The sequence below is a fragment of the Gouania willdenowi genome, chromosome 15 (genome assembly GCF_900634775.1).
Source record: "Gouania willdenowi chromosome 15, fGouWil2.1, whole genome shotgun sequence".
NCBI lineage: Eukaryota > Metazoa > Chordata > Actinopteri > Blenniiformes > Gobiesocidae > Gouania > Gouania willdenowi.
The window spans coordinates 12,365,585-12,382,364 of NC_041058.1; the positions used below are offsets into that span (position 1 = coordinate 12,365,585).

Sequence of the window (16,780 nt, forward strand, 5' to 3'; positions counted from 1 at the left end):
ACATTTATTGCCACCATTAGGAGTGAGTTTTGAATCTAAATGCAGAAAGGAAAACACAAAACAAATGTTGTGCTGTTCATTCCCTAAACAAATTATCCACCCACACACGTTTGTAGCCTGAAGTCATAACGCACCATCAACAAGTGTAGTGCTTACCTCTTTTATTCATCTTTGAAAGTCAGTAGTCACAATGCTATAGCATGCAACTACAATATTAGATTGGTTTTGTTGATCAATTTTCTGAAAGATTGTGGGTTTAAACCCCAGAAAACAGTGCAGAATATTCCTGTTATCCTTAATAGTGAGTTTGGATTAAGTACATAAATATGTATCAATTTGTCCATAACTGACAGGAGTTGTTACAACAGAATGTGAAAAAGGTGATTTTAAAATAGCATTATTGGTTTGTAAGATATTCAACATTGATAAGATAATGGCTTAATGAAACTCCTGAATCCAGCCAATAACTCAATGATAATCTCACCACAGTTCCGAGAACAACTGCTTTTAGCGTTATTATATTAAGAGAAACGGATCTTCTACAAACACAGCAAGCAATAAACACACGATCATGGCTCAATCATGAGGAATGACTTACTCTTTGAACCTGATGAGAAGATTCGATCCAAGGGAAAGGGGCAAAAAAAGAAAGATAAAGGACATTGATTGCTTATGTATATGATTAAGCAAAGCGCCATGCAATTTCAACACAATACATAATCATCACTATAACAAATACAAATATACATGATCTAGCTATTCAAGAACCTCTATATGGAAAAGAAGCACCTGTTTTTTGTCCTAAAGTAAATATTACATGACTTATAAAATCATTAATTATTCAACACCAAAAACATCCTTTCCACGTGAGTTACGGCATTGATTTGATATAATACGCAATTGTAAACCTAGACAGAAGTGAATTAAAATGACTAATGAAAGTGGAAATATTGCTTTGTGAATAATTTAACTGTACTCGGGTAAAACAAACACAAACTGCCATCGGCTGTGACATTTAATGTGTTCCATCTAATGTTACCGTTAACAGTTCTTTGCAATGTTTGTGTGTCTGTGCAACTGGATTAGGACAACCGCTGTTCCATCAGTGAAAACGCATTACCATTGGAACACACACTACACACACAAAACAAACTGTCTCCTGTCAATTTAAAGCTCAATCACCTCATCAAAGCGAATGATGCAGAAAAATATCCCTTTTTCTGGAAAGCTGCTGTGTGCACGTCATTGGGGAAGTGGGCAGTCTTTGTTAATGTGTGTGTGCGTGAGAAAGAGAGGCTATGATAATTACGCAGCATGAAGACAGTGTGGCGGTTACAATTGGCACTAGATGTTCCCCACAAATGAGTGCTAATTAATCAGCTTTCACAGAGCATGAGCAGGGAGATTAGCCCAGCAGAGTGCGCAGTCAGCATGTCTGATGAGAGGGAGACGGAAGAAGCCTAGAGAGGCAAGAGACGCCATCCAAGCAAGACATGCACTTGCTTTATCTAATATACTTAAATGCACTGTTTAAAGAGACTTTCTATGATAATACTGACTCTCCTCTAAAGGGCTAAAGTGAATAAAACATGGTTGAAAAATCTAATTTCTCTGGGTGCAGCCACCAAATTGGCAAAAAGACTATAAAACATTTTCTCAATGTCCCATTTTAAAATAAGTAATTAATTATAGAAGCTTCATATTATCACTAAATGGATTACTAACTGTTTGTAGGTGACCATGACGATAAGGATGGCAGGGATGCAGCAGAGGATGATTATAATGGCCAAAGCTAGCAGAGCTCCCTCTGTATATCCAACAGCCTGCGCTGCCTTTTTCACGCTGGCAACAACGTCAGGGGAACGGATCTCCAGGACGCGTCCACCTTCGCCCAGGTGCGGCTGGAACTCCTTGTTGATTTCCAACACGTTACCATCGAGAAATCTGGGATTCACATCAGAAAAATAGGGACAATATTGGTTATCACAAAATACATTTGCTTTGTTATTGAAAAGAAGCTGTAGAAAAAAACTCAAATACTGTATGATATGGTGGGAATATACACTAAGTTTACAATAGGATACAATAGACCAAGTGTCAAACTCAAGGCCCGGGGGTAAAATCCTGCTCTTTAAAGCTCCCAATTCGGCCCGCAGGAGCAAGTAAAAATGACAGCAAAAACATGACTCATTGTGTAAATCACCAACTAATTCAGTTGCAGATATCTCAGTACAAATTCAATGAAACTGCACATTTTCCCTCAGGTCTAAAAGTTTCTAATTTCTTTCTACAGTCCTACAAATTTTCGTCAAATTATTCCACCAAAAATTGGTCACAAAATCAAGGAAATTTAAGATCCTGCTAGGACTAATACAATATCTGTTACTTATTGTTTGAATATTGTCGGTGCTTTCCATACTTTAGCGTGGAAGTGCAAACTAGGGCACAGGAATGATAGCATTGCTCATTTTACTGCCTATAACCTGCGACACACTTGGAATTACTGTAATTTTGCAAATTTATCTTGAGTCACTGCCAATCTTTACTTCAACTACGGTATGTCAGTTAAGTCAACTATTCATCAGCATGCATGGCTTGAAAAAAACAAAGGGTGTGACCAAATTCTGCGCTGGTGCGACCAACTGAGAAAGTTAGTGTAGAGCCCTGGGCAGTGTGCATCATGACAAAATGAGTGATCAGAATCATTCAGTGCGAGCAACAACGATTTAACGTTAACAATTTCATTGTTCCACCTGGTCTCATGTGACAGAGCTCAATTTGGTGGCGGCATGAAGCTCATAAAAACCGGGAAAAATCCACAATTTAGCCACGTCATTGATTAAGCCGCAGGTTTCAAAGCGTGAGTAAAAAGTAGCGGCTTATAGTCCGGAAATTACGGTAAATTGATCCGACTAAAATGAGTTGGACACCCCTGCAATAGACGACAATACGTTTACATAAATATTAAGATATTCTTGAACAAAAAAATAAAAAACAAACCATTACAATCTGGTGTTTGGTAGATTGTGTGGAATTTTTTTACCTGCCCACCTCGCGAAACCACTTAAACCCTTGATAATACATCGTGTGACGTTTTTATATCGCGACACCTTGTCGCACGAAATATCGTCCTACCTTTACTGTACATGACTCCTGACTCGGTATTAAAGATATACAACCTGGGGTCAGTTTTTATTTTTGGTGTTTGTTTCAAATTCAAAGCAACAAAGGAACATGTAACTAAACGCTGTGACTTGAAGGGATAGAAAAAATGTACCCCTGAGTAAAAGATGTATAGAAATTTACACTATTGTTTCTTCTATGTACCTCTGGAGAAATCCAATACTGTGCGAGCCACGCTGGCCCCCATTGTTTATGTAGGTACAGCTACATAAGAGCAGAGATACAAACAAGATTACCGAATATAGCTAGAAAGCACTTTGTGATTTACTCCTTCAAAAGAGCATTCAAACCATTTCGGGCTGTTTTCTTCATCTTTCATAATACTGAAAACAGAGTATGTCCTAACCTTCTTTTAATGCTGTTAATTAAAAAACACATGCTTTAAAAGCTGAAAACTGTGACCTATAATGATGTAGCAACAAAAGATTTTACCTCTTTTACTGCTTTTTTCCTAATTTACGAGAAGAATTTTCTTTTTTTCATCATTAGAGTTTGGCTTGGTCTTTGTTAAGGTCCCAAAACAAATCTAAAAGATGAGGAAGGAAACCAAAGAAATGGCAGCGTTATGAATGATTCTGAACCTCTCCCCGCAACTTGGATGTATCCTTTGCTTCACGTGATCTTTTATTTTCCTCCGTGTCTTCACCTGTGCTGACTCAACTCAGGTGTGCTGCTTAAGGAGGAGGGCTGGGTTAGAGAGAGGACAGCCCACACTCACCTCTCATATAACATCATTTTTGGCTACAGCAAGCAGCTGTTTTAAAAAAACAAAAAAGAAAATGCCCTTACAACGCCAGGTCAGCATCAGATAGCACACAGTGATCATTAACCAATATGTGAAGGAGTAACACTGCAGGTTACTTAACTGCTGAGGAATAAAATCCAATAATGTTGAATGATAATTAAAGCTGGAGCAGATCAGCCTCTGTGGCCAAAAAAATGTATTTAGAAATAAAACAAATTACATGTTACGATGTGGTGCATTGGTGAGCATTGCTGCCTCTCAGTGCAGGCATTGTGGGTTCAAGTCTTGCTGTGACCCCCAAATTATCCCTGTCAAGCCCTTTAAATCAATGAATTCATTCATAAAATGTGCTCTGTTTCAGCTCTGAATGATTAGACACAAATTGCAGGGTTTTGAGTATGACCTTGTATCACATTGTATTCCCTCTTTCACTTTAGTTGAATCATTTATGTTTTGAAAAAAATATTAAATCCATGTTTCAAATATCATTTATTGACAAAGACCCAGTTTTATTTTACTGAAGGACTAAGAACTACACACTTTTTATGCTAACACAATTTATACCCTAAATGAAATCCTGATCCTTAACGGGGAACATGGCGCGCCCAAGCTTTATCTTACTTTAGAACATTTTAACAATTAGTTTAAAGTTCAACTGCCTCAGTATTAAAAAAAAGAAGTTGCCATGGGCAGTCTTTCAAATATCTATATGTAAATTTAATTAGAAAATAATCTCTTAAACTTTAGACAACCAACGGCCTATTTATGCCCGACCTTTTCGGTCAACTTGAACCACACACGGGATTTTGTATTGTTTCTTTTGATAGTGAGCTTTGTCTGGCCAGGTCGGAATGCACCCCCAGATTCTAGCATAAATCAAAGATTCAAGGATTTAACTATAACCTGACATTAAAAACAGAACAACTGCCAAACATTAGTAATGCTAAAACAACCATTATCTGGTAAGACATCCACAACAGGTGTAATGATTAATCAGAAATATTATATAAAGGTGAATAGTACTTACAAAGCAGCCTTCAAACACTGTAAATACAAAGTAGGTTGTAGATTTCCTCACCCAGCCACTATTCTTTGTGTTGTTGTTGACAGATAAATAAGTGGACATGCCGGTTATCAACTAGACTTCCCGTGAAAGCACAGATTATATGGTGCTCTGCTTTCATGGTGGTGTATGGGCACTCTACACAACGCACATCCACTTCCAATGTTGTTTTATTTCTGTCTACCTCTGATCTGACAGCAAAGTCACTGTTATGTACCATACAATTACCTCAACCTTGTCGGACATGCACAGCATGCAGAAGAACCTTTTTACTTTGATCTGAAGGAATTACTCCAGACCTTCGCATCCAGGCAAGGAGATGGTTATTGAGGCGCGGACGTGAAAAACATGTTTTAAAAAGAGTTTTCAGAGTCACAGGGATAGCTATCTTCTGGCAACATAACCACTTTTTTCTTCTTACTTCTTCTTTTCAGTCTTTTAAGCTTTAGCTGAAACTAGCCTTCATGAAGTGTAAATGTTGGTCAAGGACATTTGGGTAAATTACTCAGATTATTTGAGTAAACACCACTCAAAGCACACAAATTTAGGTGGGATATTCCTAAATGTCATCATAAAGAAAGGGGATTATTTTAGTAGTTTTTAGAACAGGTGGTTAACGTGAAAAGGAAGCACAAAAATGTATTGGAAACTTTCCTGCTCTGGTGGAGCTCATAACCTAAAATTGGTGTCTTGGCGTGTGTTCACACTTGTTAACCATAAAGCAGCTAAAATGCTTTGCTTGAGACAGTGTGAACATGCAAACAAAGTCTAGACAGGTGAATGCTAGAGCGATAATTTTGGCTCGGAGCATTTCTTATCGAAGCCTAGAGTGATTCTGTGAACACAAACTCTCTCAGCTCAGTTTAAACTTGGAACGAGTACGTTAGATGAAGTCACTCGTCAACATCTGGGCTGACGATTATTTCTGAAAGAGGAACAAAACCCCTGTTTTCTCCTGACCTGCCACTAGGAGGGAAATTAAAAAAAATGTCTTGATAATGGGCGGGGCTCCAGCAACAGTTAAGACACGCCCAGTTTATACTAAAAAATATATGCAATGTAACTAGGTACTCAAAACTCAATATACCTCTCTATTCACTCTTCTCTCAATCCAATCTACTCACCACAGATTGAAGAGTCCACAGGTGCTTGTTTTTATAAAAGGGGAGGGGCTAATAGTGCTTGTTTGTGAAGCAAGATGGTTCCAAAACATCACATGATCTTGTTCTCAGCCAACAGCAAAAACTAATTCTAATAGCCGGCTTTCAACCCACAGAGGGCAGTCACTGACATTTTACAACTAAATATGCCAAATTGAAAAACTTTGACTAAAATGTTGAGAGTTGGACCAGGATACCGTAAATTCTGGGCTATAAAGCGCACTGTTTTATTGGCTGCATTACAATAATTTAGCAATTTTCTAAGAAAAATCCACACAAATGCCACAGCCTAATATAGGCCGCATGGTTGATGAGGGTGACCTTCAGACAACTCGGCCAATCAGAACGGGCAGGTGAGCAGGCTGCTGTACTCAAGTTAGGTTTCATGGAAATTTCTGTCTTTCAACTGATAAGTTTCCTTTATTACATGAAGTCACCTCCTCACTGCCCCACGTCTACCTATCAGTCCATTTACAGCTTTTTATGGTCACTTTTTACTGGAACCAGACTGATACACCGCTTTGTCCGCTCTTCTCACCGTGAACTACCACGGAGCGATCACAGCGAGTCAGACTCTGAGTTAGAATATGGACACGATCGCTTTTGAACAAATCCAATGTGGTGATTTGGCAACTTCATGCTGTTTATCCTTCGATTACAAACTGGCTGACTTTTACTTCATCCCCGCTGGTGCAGCGGGCGGGCGCTCGCTCTCTCTCTGTCGCAGACAATGTTTCTCTGCGTTGTTGCTATGATGAGGCAGTGTGCATCATGACAAAATGTGTGATCAGAATTATTCAGTAGCGGTTTATAGTCCAGAAATGATGGTACTTCATACCCAAATACCTTTGTATTCAGCAGATTTGGGGTTTAGTTACTCTTTACGGATGCTTGTTGAGACACTATTTTAGTGTGCTGGCTTTGACTGATTACTGTAGATGTGATCCTTTTCTTCTCATTTCTGTTTACATGTCCAGTGAAGCCTCTACTCCAGTAATGACGCCCAAAAAAGAAGCTTATTCAACTGCATCAAAAAGTGCCACGTGAACGCAAGCCAAGCCAATTTAAGGTGATGAAATTACCAGCAGGTTAACGCCTGAGTTCGGAGCTATACCAATGTAAAAGCAGCCTAATATGTTTGTCAGAAGGGAAAAAAAACCTTGAAAATGATAGTGTGAAATTGTCCTGAGGCTTTGTTTTTCTTGCCTTCCCATGGATTAACAACATCTCTTTTACATACTTTCCACTTGTGTTTGTTTCCTTATTTAAAATACAGTTAAAACCAGATAGACATAAAGATAACCTGGGGCATCCTCAAGCTTCACATCAAATACAGTGTAGTATACAACATGTCTATAAATCTTGTAGTTCCTTGTAAACACCCTTTCAGTGCTGTACATTAAAGCAGAGACAGGATGAGTTGGTGAACTCAGTGCACTACATCTCTCAGAATAAACCTGTTTTCCATGTAAACCTCAATTCAGAATGACTATTTCCTTGTAAACACGAAGCAGAACACATTATTTCCACATATTTTAATTTGAATACTTAATTCTGAATAAAAAACATAATGTAACCATGGCCATTGACCTTTTTCTAGGACAAGACAGGTCTGAAAGTTTCCCAAACACTGTAAAACAGCTTTACATGTAGAAGACAAAGAAGCCACAGGGAGGGTTAAACAGAAGTCACTGACTGAAATATACTGACATGCAGCACAGCATGTGAAAACAAATTTCCTTACTTACTTAAAGAGCTCCTTGGGAGAAATGGCCCTGTTAGTAAGGGGGTCAATGGCGTAGACCATTAGGTCTGATTTGGAATAGTCTTCGAGTTCAAATCCATCTCCATGACGTCGTGGCCCAATCGACTCAACAATGACCTTGGCACCTGGAATCTGGTCCTGGACGTGACGCTCCAAAATACTGGGTAAAACACCAAGAAAAAAAAAAAAAGATATGCCACATATAAATATAAAAACACAGGCAGGCAAACAATGTGAGCACTTTAAAAGCAACTATTAGCACAAATTTGCCTTTCAGATTCACTGATTATGCTAATGATTGGGCTCCAAGAGTTGTGAAAAACATGTTTTACAAAACCATCATTAATTGAATTGAACTAGCAAAACACTCTCTAGAAGATAGCCAAAACTGTTTTGTATGTTAATTATTGCCCAATTAAAAAAATATTAGCCTAACACAAAAATCAAAGCTTTATAAATTGGCAATAGTTTTAAGGAGTGAATGTTTTAATTACTGTTTGTACAGCTGACAAATACACCCCCCCCCGGCCCTTTAGAAGACATTTGGCTTACAAATAACACATTACTAGATTCTAGTTGCACACACAAGAAAAGAATCAAAGAAATGCTAAAAGTGGAGGAAATCAATGAAAAAATATATTTGGCTTTGTTTTGCTTTATTTAGGAGTTCGTTAATTGAGTCCACATTAATTATCTTCATTAGAGTTTCAAACAAAAAAAAAAGACTTACAGGAGATACCCAAACATTTCTCTACTTAGTTTTCACTTGTTTTACCTGATCAGCTCTTCTCTTTTTTCCTCCACTAGGGTCGGTGGAACTGTAGAAACAACAACTTGCATGTCGAGTGCATTGACTACAGAAACCTGAGGGCAAGAAAAAATTACATATCATAAAATTTAAGGTGACCGAGCAAGTACATTAGACTTGGTTTGTCTAATTAGCTTCTTTTGGTGCAAGGATGCAAAACCTAATTCAGATTTCACAGTTAGGAACACGCTTCTGTGTTACTGAGAAATTAAGTTTCTCCTGTGAAAATTATTGTTATGTACAGTACGTGCTGCTCCCTCATATCCAAGCAATGTCCTGGACTGTCCTTCTGTCTTGTTAGGCAGCTTGTTAGCCTGACACATTGTAGTGGAAAATGAGCTTCCCTACAGTGAGCAAGGCTAGGCATTAAATTAAAGTAAACACTGAGGCCTCTGACACATTACGTGTAACTGTAAGGCAAATTCACATACGTGTATTGATTTTCTGCCTCTGGCAGAAAAGAAAGACTTAAATGATACCATCAGATCATGGAGAGGCACATGTTGAGCCTGTTTTAAGGGTCTAACCTTTCATTCATTAGATCAATGCATTGATTATTTCCCTATGATCCAACTACATCAATGTGTTCTGTTGGCCTTCTGGATGACACTTATTGATCTATCATCGTGTTAAAGGTAGTCAATCGATTGTATTGATAAAATAAATGATCAAGCCTTGATCATTTCTTGCTTGTCGGCAAAGTGTGGAAACACTTTGGCTTTTGCACAGACGGAGATGTTCTAAATGAGTTGCTCGCTGTTTTCAGGGCACATAAAGGTCAATTAAAATACCACAGCAATATGACAAATCACTCCAACTACCGACTAATGCACCCTGAGGTTTCACATGTTGACCGTCCAGGCACGTCACAGCCAGCATTCCCACTGCAGCAGCAGCAGCTGCAGAAGTCTGAGGCCTCACCATCATGTTAACACGAAAAATAGAAGCAAGCTCAACCACTGCTCAATTAACCATCGGATGATGATTGCACTTCATTTTTTATACAATTTTTTTCTATTATTATTTTAAGGTTGAACAACAGGAAGAGTCAGGTAAACCTACTGTTATATGTATTTTTATTGAAAATGACAGCACCCTGTTAATTTCAACTTAAATGTTGGTTGCACTTTATTCAAATAAACTGTGAATACATTTGCCACTAAATGTTGTTTACTTGTTTTTGTCCATAATGTATTTATACCTGATTCCTTTACAAGAAACAACTGGAATCTAGGAAACCTAACCTGCACAAGTATTTATATCATAGTCACACTGGTGGAATTTTTATTTTGGATAAAAAGCGACTTAATCAATTTCAAGTCACTGAATAGTTACAGATCAAATTGTTCTAAATTACCATTATCCTCCTTGAATCGTATCGAAACAACAACAAATCACGATACAAATTGAATTGTATTTGCGTTGAATCACTATACAGACTAATGTTGAATTATTTTTAACTTTCCAAAAAACACAATTCAGAAAAAAAACAAGCCATAGATCAATATATGAAAAAATTATAATCATGATAGCAGTAAAGATGAAAAATATTTATGCCTCAAAACAGCAGTTAATATTGCTCTTTATGGATGCATAGTTGACATACTATTGCAAAAAAAGTCTTACTTATCACCATATTTTGAGTTTGATTTAAGTGCGAATCAAACTGTTGTGCTGTACTAATTTTATACATTATTATAAAGATACAATACAAAGGTTTGCACATTTGTGCATCATTAACATTAACAATCTGAATCCAGCTTCACAGTACAGACTGGGGTCTAATCAAAACAAGTACTGATAAATGTTTTATAATCACTGGCATCGTAAAGCACTTTAGAACATCTACATATATGTATCACCTCCAAAAACCACAGGTTTCAATCTCAAAATGTCGTTGAACATTTGCCACAGCAGTTTAAAATAGCTGAGCCTTAATGGACTGATCCATAAACACATTCATAACCACCTTTGCATTCTGCTCAGGTCTGCAACATGCAACCTTTATATCTCTGCTCTGCTGGGGAAATGTACGGAAGTATCTAGCAATTTAACAGCATGATATCCAGCACACAAATGGACTCTAAACAGGTTACTCACCACTACTTCTGCACTGCTGCTGAGACCTTTTCCATAGTCGTCCGTGGCAATGACTTCAAAGCTGAAGTAGGACCTCCGCATATTTCGAAACATCATGGCGGACTTGATTATGCCTGTGTAGGCCTCGATAACAAAGCTATCCTGACCTTCAGTTGTAGGAGGGATAATGAGGCGGTACGCATTGGCACTGTAATTTCCTGTGTCTTTGTCTGTGGCCTGAAACACAATAGCAGGAAAAATGTAAGGATATTTCAAACTAAAATCAAGAGAAGAAATGTTTTACAGCAAAAAACTTAAAAAAAAAACTTTCTTGCCCTAACTACTTTCTTAGCAAGGGCAAGTAGAACACAGAGGTCTCAGCTCTACTCACCAAACAAGGATTGTAAAACACAGACTAAGCTGCAAATATAGGAAATATATCTGCAAAAGTTATGCACTTGCATACTATTAAACATTTAAAATATCCTTTTGCACATATGCTTCTCCTTCATCAGGCTACAGAACTACTAAAATAATATTTCCTAACTATACACAATCTAAAGAATATAGCTAATGGTATTTTAGAAAAAATCAGCGTTTTCTCTAATACTAAGAGAGAAAACTCAGATTTGGTCTTAAAAATAAAGATTTAGGGCGGAGAAAAGGAAAGGATTGCCGGTGGGGGGGGGGGGGGGGGGGGGGCAATGAAGGCGTTGATATATAATGCCTTCGCTCCATTCTGATAGAGTCAGATGACATGTGATGACCTTGAATAGGTCTGGTTCAGAAACAGAGTTCCAGGTGGCGGTGGGGGAGAGGAGGAGGAGGGGGGACGCAGCGTCTTTCTCCACAACATCCTGGTGATAGATGAGACAGCCTTGATGGCTGGCTTTAGGAGCCAATAAGAAATTTGTTTTCGATTCAGACGAGCTCAATTTCGATAGCCTTGAGTCCTGGTCTCCAGCAGTGATCCAAATAGGTGGCCTAATTAACTTGCAAGCCGAGCATTCAACTTCTCCAAGTTGGATTTGATTCCGCGTAAATGTTCTAAAGTAGCCCCCTGCTTACTTGAGAGTTTGTTCATCATATGAGTCTGAGTGTTGAGAGTCCTGCTCCATCCATCAGAAATGGCTGGCAGCCTTCCCAAAACAGCTACCAACGCAATAAGGACTTTGCGAAAGGTCAGGAAGCTGCCAGCTCCAATCAGCGGCATGCCTGCTACTATAATTCCAATCATGTAGATGTCTTCCATGTCTTCTACGGAAAGAATCGACAGACACACAACTCTCCACTTGTTTCAAGGGTCAAACGTATATCCAGCCGCAAACGTACCGCTTGGACAGGCGGGCTCACCAGAGTTGAGAGACCAAATGATCAATTCCATAATTTCAGTTTTGGATAGAGATGCAGAGAGAGGCTCCTATTAGATTCACAAGACCAGACAAAGCAAAGCAACAGCAAGGACAGATAAGGGTGGGAAAGAGGAAGCAGAGAAAATGCAATTGCATTCGTCAAGAATCACAGCTAAGCTAAACTTTTATATCAAGTTGAATTATGTTATTGAGTCATATAATGATAATAAAAGCAGAGTTGGAAATAACAGCATCACAATAAATAGATATTTTAATGAAATACCCTCAGAAGGACAGTTTTGCTTATTTTTTTTATCCACAGAGATGTTGCTGGAGGCTCAAAAGTTCCCAAAAAATTGAAGGACTTGTTTTCAAAAAGCTGCAGTGATACCTATTTTTTACAAACCTAAAATACATAAGAGAGGTGACAAAGTTTATCACTTCTTTATCTCTTGGAGAAATACATGACAGTAGTCTCCCAGCAGCTTGTCAAAACTTCGTCCTCTCGTTGACAAACCCACACGATTTGTAAATCAACCTTTAAGGCATCAGATTGTTCAGTGGGCTGACAACCGGCTTCAGATTTTCAGAAAACTTGTCTTCTGTGAGTGACACTTATGAATCAGAGGAATCTCTTCCTTCTTTAACAACTGACACATGAGGGACTGTGGGGCCAGATATTTTGGAAATTACTGCATGAATCAAAGTGAAACATTGTCATTGTCATTTCACAATTATGTCATTAAGCATTGATTATGTTATGTAAACCTTCTAAACTGCCATATCTTTTACAGAAAGACTTACACTGAGTTTGTTTATCACTGCAAAAATAACTGTAAGAAAAATATATTCTGACTTTAACTTTTTGCAATTAAATCAAATTAGTTTTGGCTCAGGGGTCACTTAAGGCCCAACATCATCATAACTTGGCCAGACTACTAAAATCAATGTCTAATGGGAGCTTCTAAATGTAAATTTAAATGCAACCGAGAGCATGTAGATCTAGTTTTAAAATGTATTATCTAGTCTACAAGACGACATTTTCTTAAGTAAATCAGTGCATTTTAGGCCACTGTAGTATTTTTGAAAAAAGTTACACAATACCTACAGTTTGCTTCTAACCATGGACTCATATCAATTATATTCTGTGCAGGGCTGTTAATGGTGCTGGAGTGTATACCTGTGTAAAATTAGGTGCAAGGCATCATCACTCTATTACAGTTCTCACAAAAAAAGAAAAATCTAATTTACACAAAGTAATAATGCTCTGATTATGATCAGCCGATATCTGTAAAAAAGGGATTGATCCAACCTTACACCACCATTGGTAAACAACCATTCAGAGACATAATGTGTAGGAGCGTCCAAAGTGAGATAACATTACAGAGAGTCATGTATGTGTTGTTTTATTGCAGTGTTTTTATAAAATGCAGACAAGCAGGCTGAGTAACACTATTTGGTAATAGCATTTTTGTTACACTGAAACAGGCCTTTTTTATTTCAAATTTGATGTGCTTCTTCCAAAGATATCATTTGTTGTACTAATTTGGCTAATTTTTGTTGTTGTTTAAAAAACAATGATGATAATAATAATAAAAATAAATCCAGCATATTTGTTTTGGTATACAACCCCAGCCCAACTCATTTATTGAATATGGGACTATTCTCAATAACTAACCACATGTTGTTTGCCAGTAAAGAAAAGTCAACTATTTGTAATACTTTCACATCGTTTCATATTACCATTTAGGTAGCAAGAATGTGTGTGCACAACATCTACCAGCCTTTAGCTTAACCCAAGCTTATATTCAAATAATACTCATCAGCTCCATTTACTACATCAACTAAAAGCACTGCACTCAGTATCAGCAAGAACTCAAGTAGCAATAATAAAAATATTGGTATCTGTGCATCTCTAACTTACACACCTCATTGCCAGTTTGTTTATCCAACAACCATGTGGGAGGATTTGGAGTAGTTGGAAAAAACAAGTAGAAGCAGAACATTCAGCCTCCAGCAGAAGCTAACCTTGGCACTTCTCACATATAGTCTTATTCTAAAAGATAATCGAAGACAGTTGATCACTGTGCTACTTATGTCACTTCAAGGATTTAAATATTAACATGAATATACCTTATTAAGTGGTGCTTTAACCATGTAAATCGACATTCACAAAACCATTACTTTCCCCTATTTGATAAAGCAGAATCTTTTCTCTTTTACAGTCAAGTGAAATTACTCTTCAGCAGCAAAGCCTTTTTGACGCTCTAAAGTTCATCTGATTGAGTGGAAAAGCTACTTACTTTTGTTTCTGACCATAAAACCTCCAACAAAGACTTAATTATCAGAAGGCAACAATGTTACTATGCTAAATGCTGACAACATCTTTTAATAAAGATTAGAGTAAGAGAGGAACGTTGGGCCTTTATGTCTAATGAAGTTAGCTGCACGCATTTCAAACACGTCTTGCTTTGTTCGGCATTGATATTTCAAACATTGTCTTCAGGGGGAAAATGGAGACCGCTTTTTTTGAAAATTGAAACATGCTTTTAAAGTTTAAAGAGAGACATTCAATAGCGTAACAATCCACATATATGTACAACATCAAAAAACCTCTGACCACACTAAAATTCAGTTTTATAAGGAAAACTTGAACCATATGTGTAATTACATTTCTTATGTTAATGCTCCAAATCTTTTCCAATGTATCAAGCACTGTTCGTACAGGGCTATCACCATATTTATTGACAGGTACTCAAATCGAATTCAAGCCGGCAATCTTAACTTCACACACACACACACACACACACACACACACACACACACACACAAAGTTCCATTTCTAGTGGTCTTTGAGAAAAGCCTGAAGCAGATCTTTCTCTTGGAGCTTGAGGGGTGATTCGAGATCTTTTTTGGAAAGAATCTTTTGGATACAATGGAAATTGCAGAAAAAGCCACAAGATGGATCTGGATTAAGAGCGACCCTTAAGGAGACCATTGGCTTGTTACTGCAGTGATGTGAGCTAAGACTTGATCAGGCCAGCTGGGTACACTGGGCGAAGGGTTATCATGTTGAAGGAGCTGAAAAAACATGAATAACCACAGGAACATCAGTGGAGATTCCTCCCAGTGCTTCATAGCAATGTATCTTAAAACCAAACAAAGCCCCAACATAAAAACTAACACAAATCTAATTATTCTGTGAGTAATACAACCTTTACTGACACATTATCTTTGTGTATATATAGTACCGGTACTAAGTTTATACTAATGGAGAGCTTACGTGTGTATTATGTGTACTTTCTTTATTATTTATTTCTGTTATATTATGTTCATATAGCACTGTTTTTCCATCAATATGTTTTTTCTTGCATGCTGCTGGACTCGAGGAACACATTTCCTTTTTATGGAAACGTTGAAAACGACAATAAAAAAAAAACCTTGAACCTTGAAACACATGTTGGGTAATCCTAATGCTGTGTCCATAGTGTTTACTCAGTAATTTTAAGGATTTTTTTTTATTTTTTTATCAAGGACAAATACTCCCAGTCATTCGAAATCCACTTGCAGTAGTCTCTGGGATGAAGACATAAAAAATTTAATTAGAATAGGGTATAAATCACATGGGATGTCCTGCCATGCCTCTGTGAACATTCTGGATTTACTCCTCTTTGCACCTCATCCCACCTGCTCATGGACGAGCAGGCAAGAAAGAAGGAGGTGAGACCATCAAACAGATGTAGCTGTGGTTTGGAGGGGAACAAGCTGTTGAAGGGATTATTTCTTATGTTGCTATTGCAACAACTCAACAGACTCAAACCTGCTAGCTTCTACCTGTTTCCTTATAAGCTACATATATGGAGACTTAAAGCAGAGCGCTTATATGTTCTTACCACTATTTTGAGCACAGAGCTGAAGATTTTGGTGTCTTCTGTCACGCCGCCTATGTAGAGCTTTCTGGAGAAGACAGGAGGGTGGTCGTTCTCATCCAGCACCTCGATGAACACCTTGGCTGTATTAGCTAAAAAAAAAAAAGGAAATGATAGAAAATATTACATTTCAATTAAAGTTCATACATTCAGCATTGATTTGCAAATAATATATTTCACCAAGACCCTTCATAACTGGGACATCCAAGTAGAAAACAATGCTTTGATCAAGTGTTACATAACCAAAATTGGTCTCACTAAAGTTACTTATCAACAATATTAGCCTAGTCAAAAAAACTATAATACAACTATATTAATGCGTGAGGGTGTATTTCCTAACATGAACAAATAAATCACGTCAAATTGCCACAATAACTTTCCAAACATCAGCAAACATCTAACGCTCGCTCTTGTTCTCTGGATATTTCCCCCAGTGTTGAGAAATCTGTCATTTTATTGCTCTCAGTTTGGAGGCAGGACATTTCACCATGTCCTATGTGCACACAAAGGGCACTTATGAGCAATTCAGAGAGAAAACTTCTCACTCGAGCTACATCACCCACTTCTGTCACTTTCTGGGCGCTCAACCAAAGTGCAGTGCAGAAAACAGCTTTAGGAGTAAACCATCAGAGAGCAGTCAATATGTACATTTCATCATATCCAAACAGTAGCAACACAAAAGAAATACTGGATTTC

General features: G+C 37.8%; 1 protein-coding gene across 8 annotated transcripts in view; it reads right to left on the reverse strand.

Annotated features, from left to right (window-relative positions):
* The window catches only part of pcdh15a (protocadherin-related 15a), a 200,678-nt gene that overhangs the window by 14,279 nt on the left and 169,619 nt on the right, over window positions 1-16,780 (reverse strand). For 7 of the 8 annotated variants that reach the window (XM_028468339.1, XM_028468336.1, XM_028468337.1 and 4 more), the window contains 6 exons: window positions 16,049-16,176; window positions 10,825-11,040; window positions 8,692-8,780; window positions 7,900-8,076; window positions 1,726-1,944; window positions 599-607 (listed from right to left, as the gene is read on the reverse strand). In XM_028468339.1, coding sequence (XP_028324140.1) covers window positions 599-607; window positions 1,726-1,944; window positions 7,900-8,076; window positions 8,692-8,780; window positions 10,825-11,040; window positions 16,049-16,176 — 838 coding nt within the window. Of the gene's footprint in view, window positions 1-598; window positions 608-1,725; window positions 1,945-7,895; window positions 8,077-8,691; window positions 8,781-10,824; window positions 11,041-16,048; window positions 16,177-16,780 lie in introns of those variants that run through there. The other variant, XM_028468340.1, reaches the window with a different exon arrangement.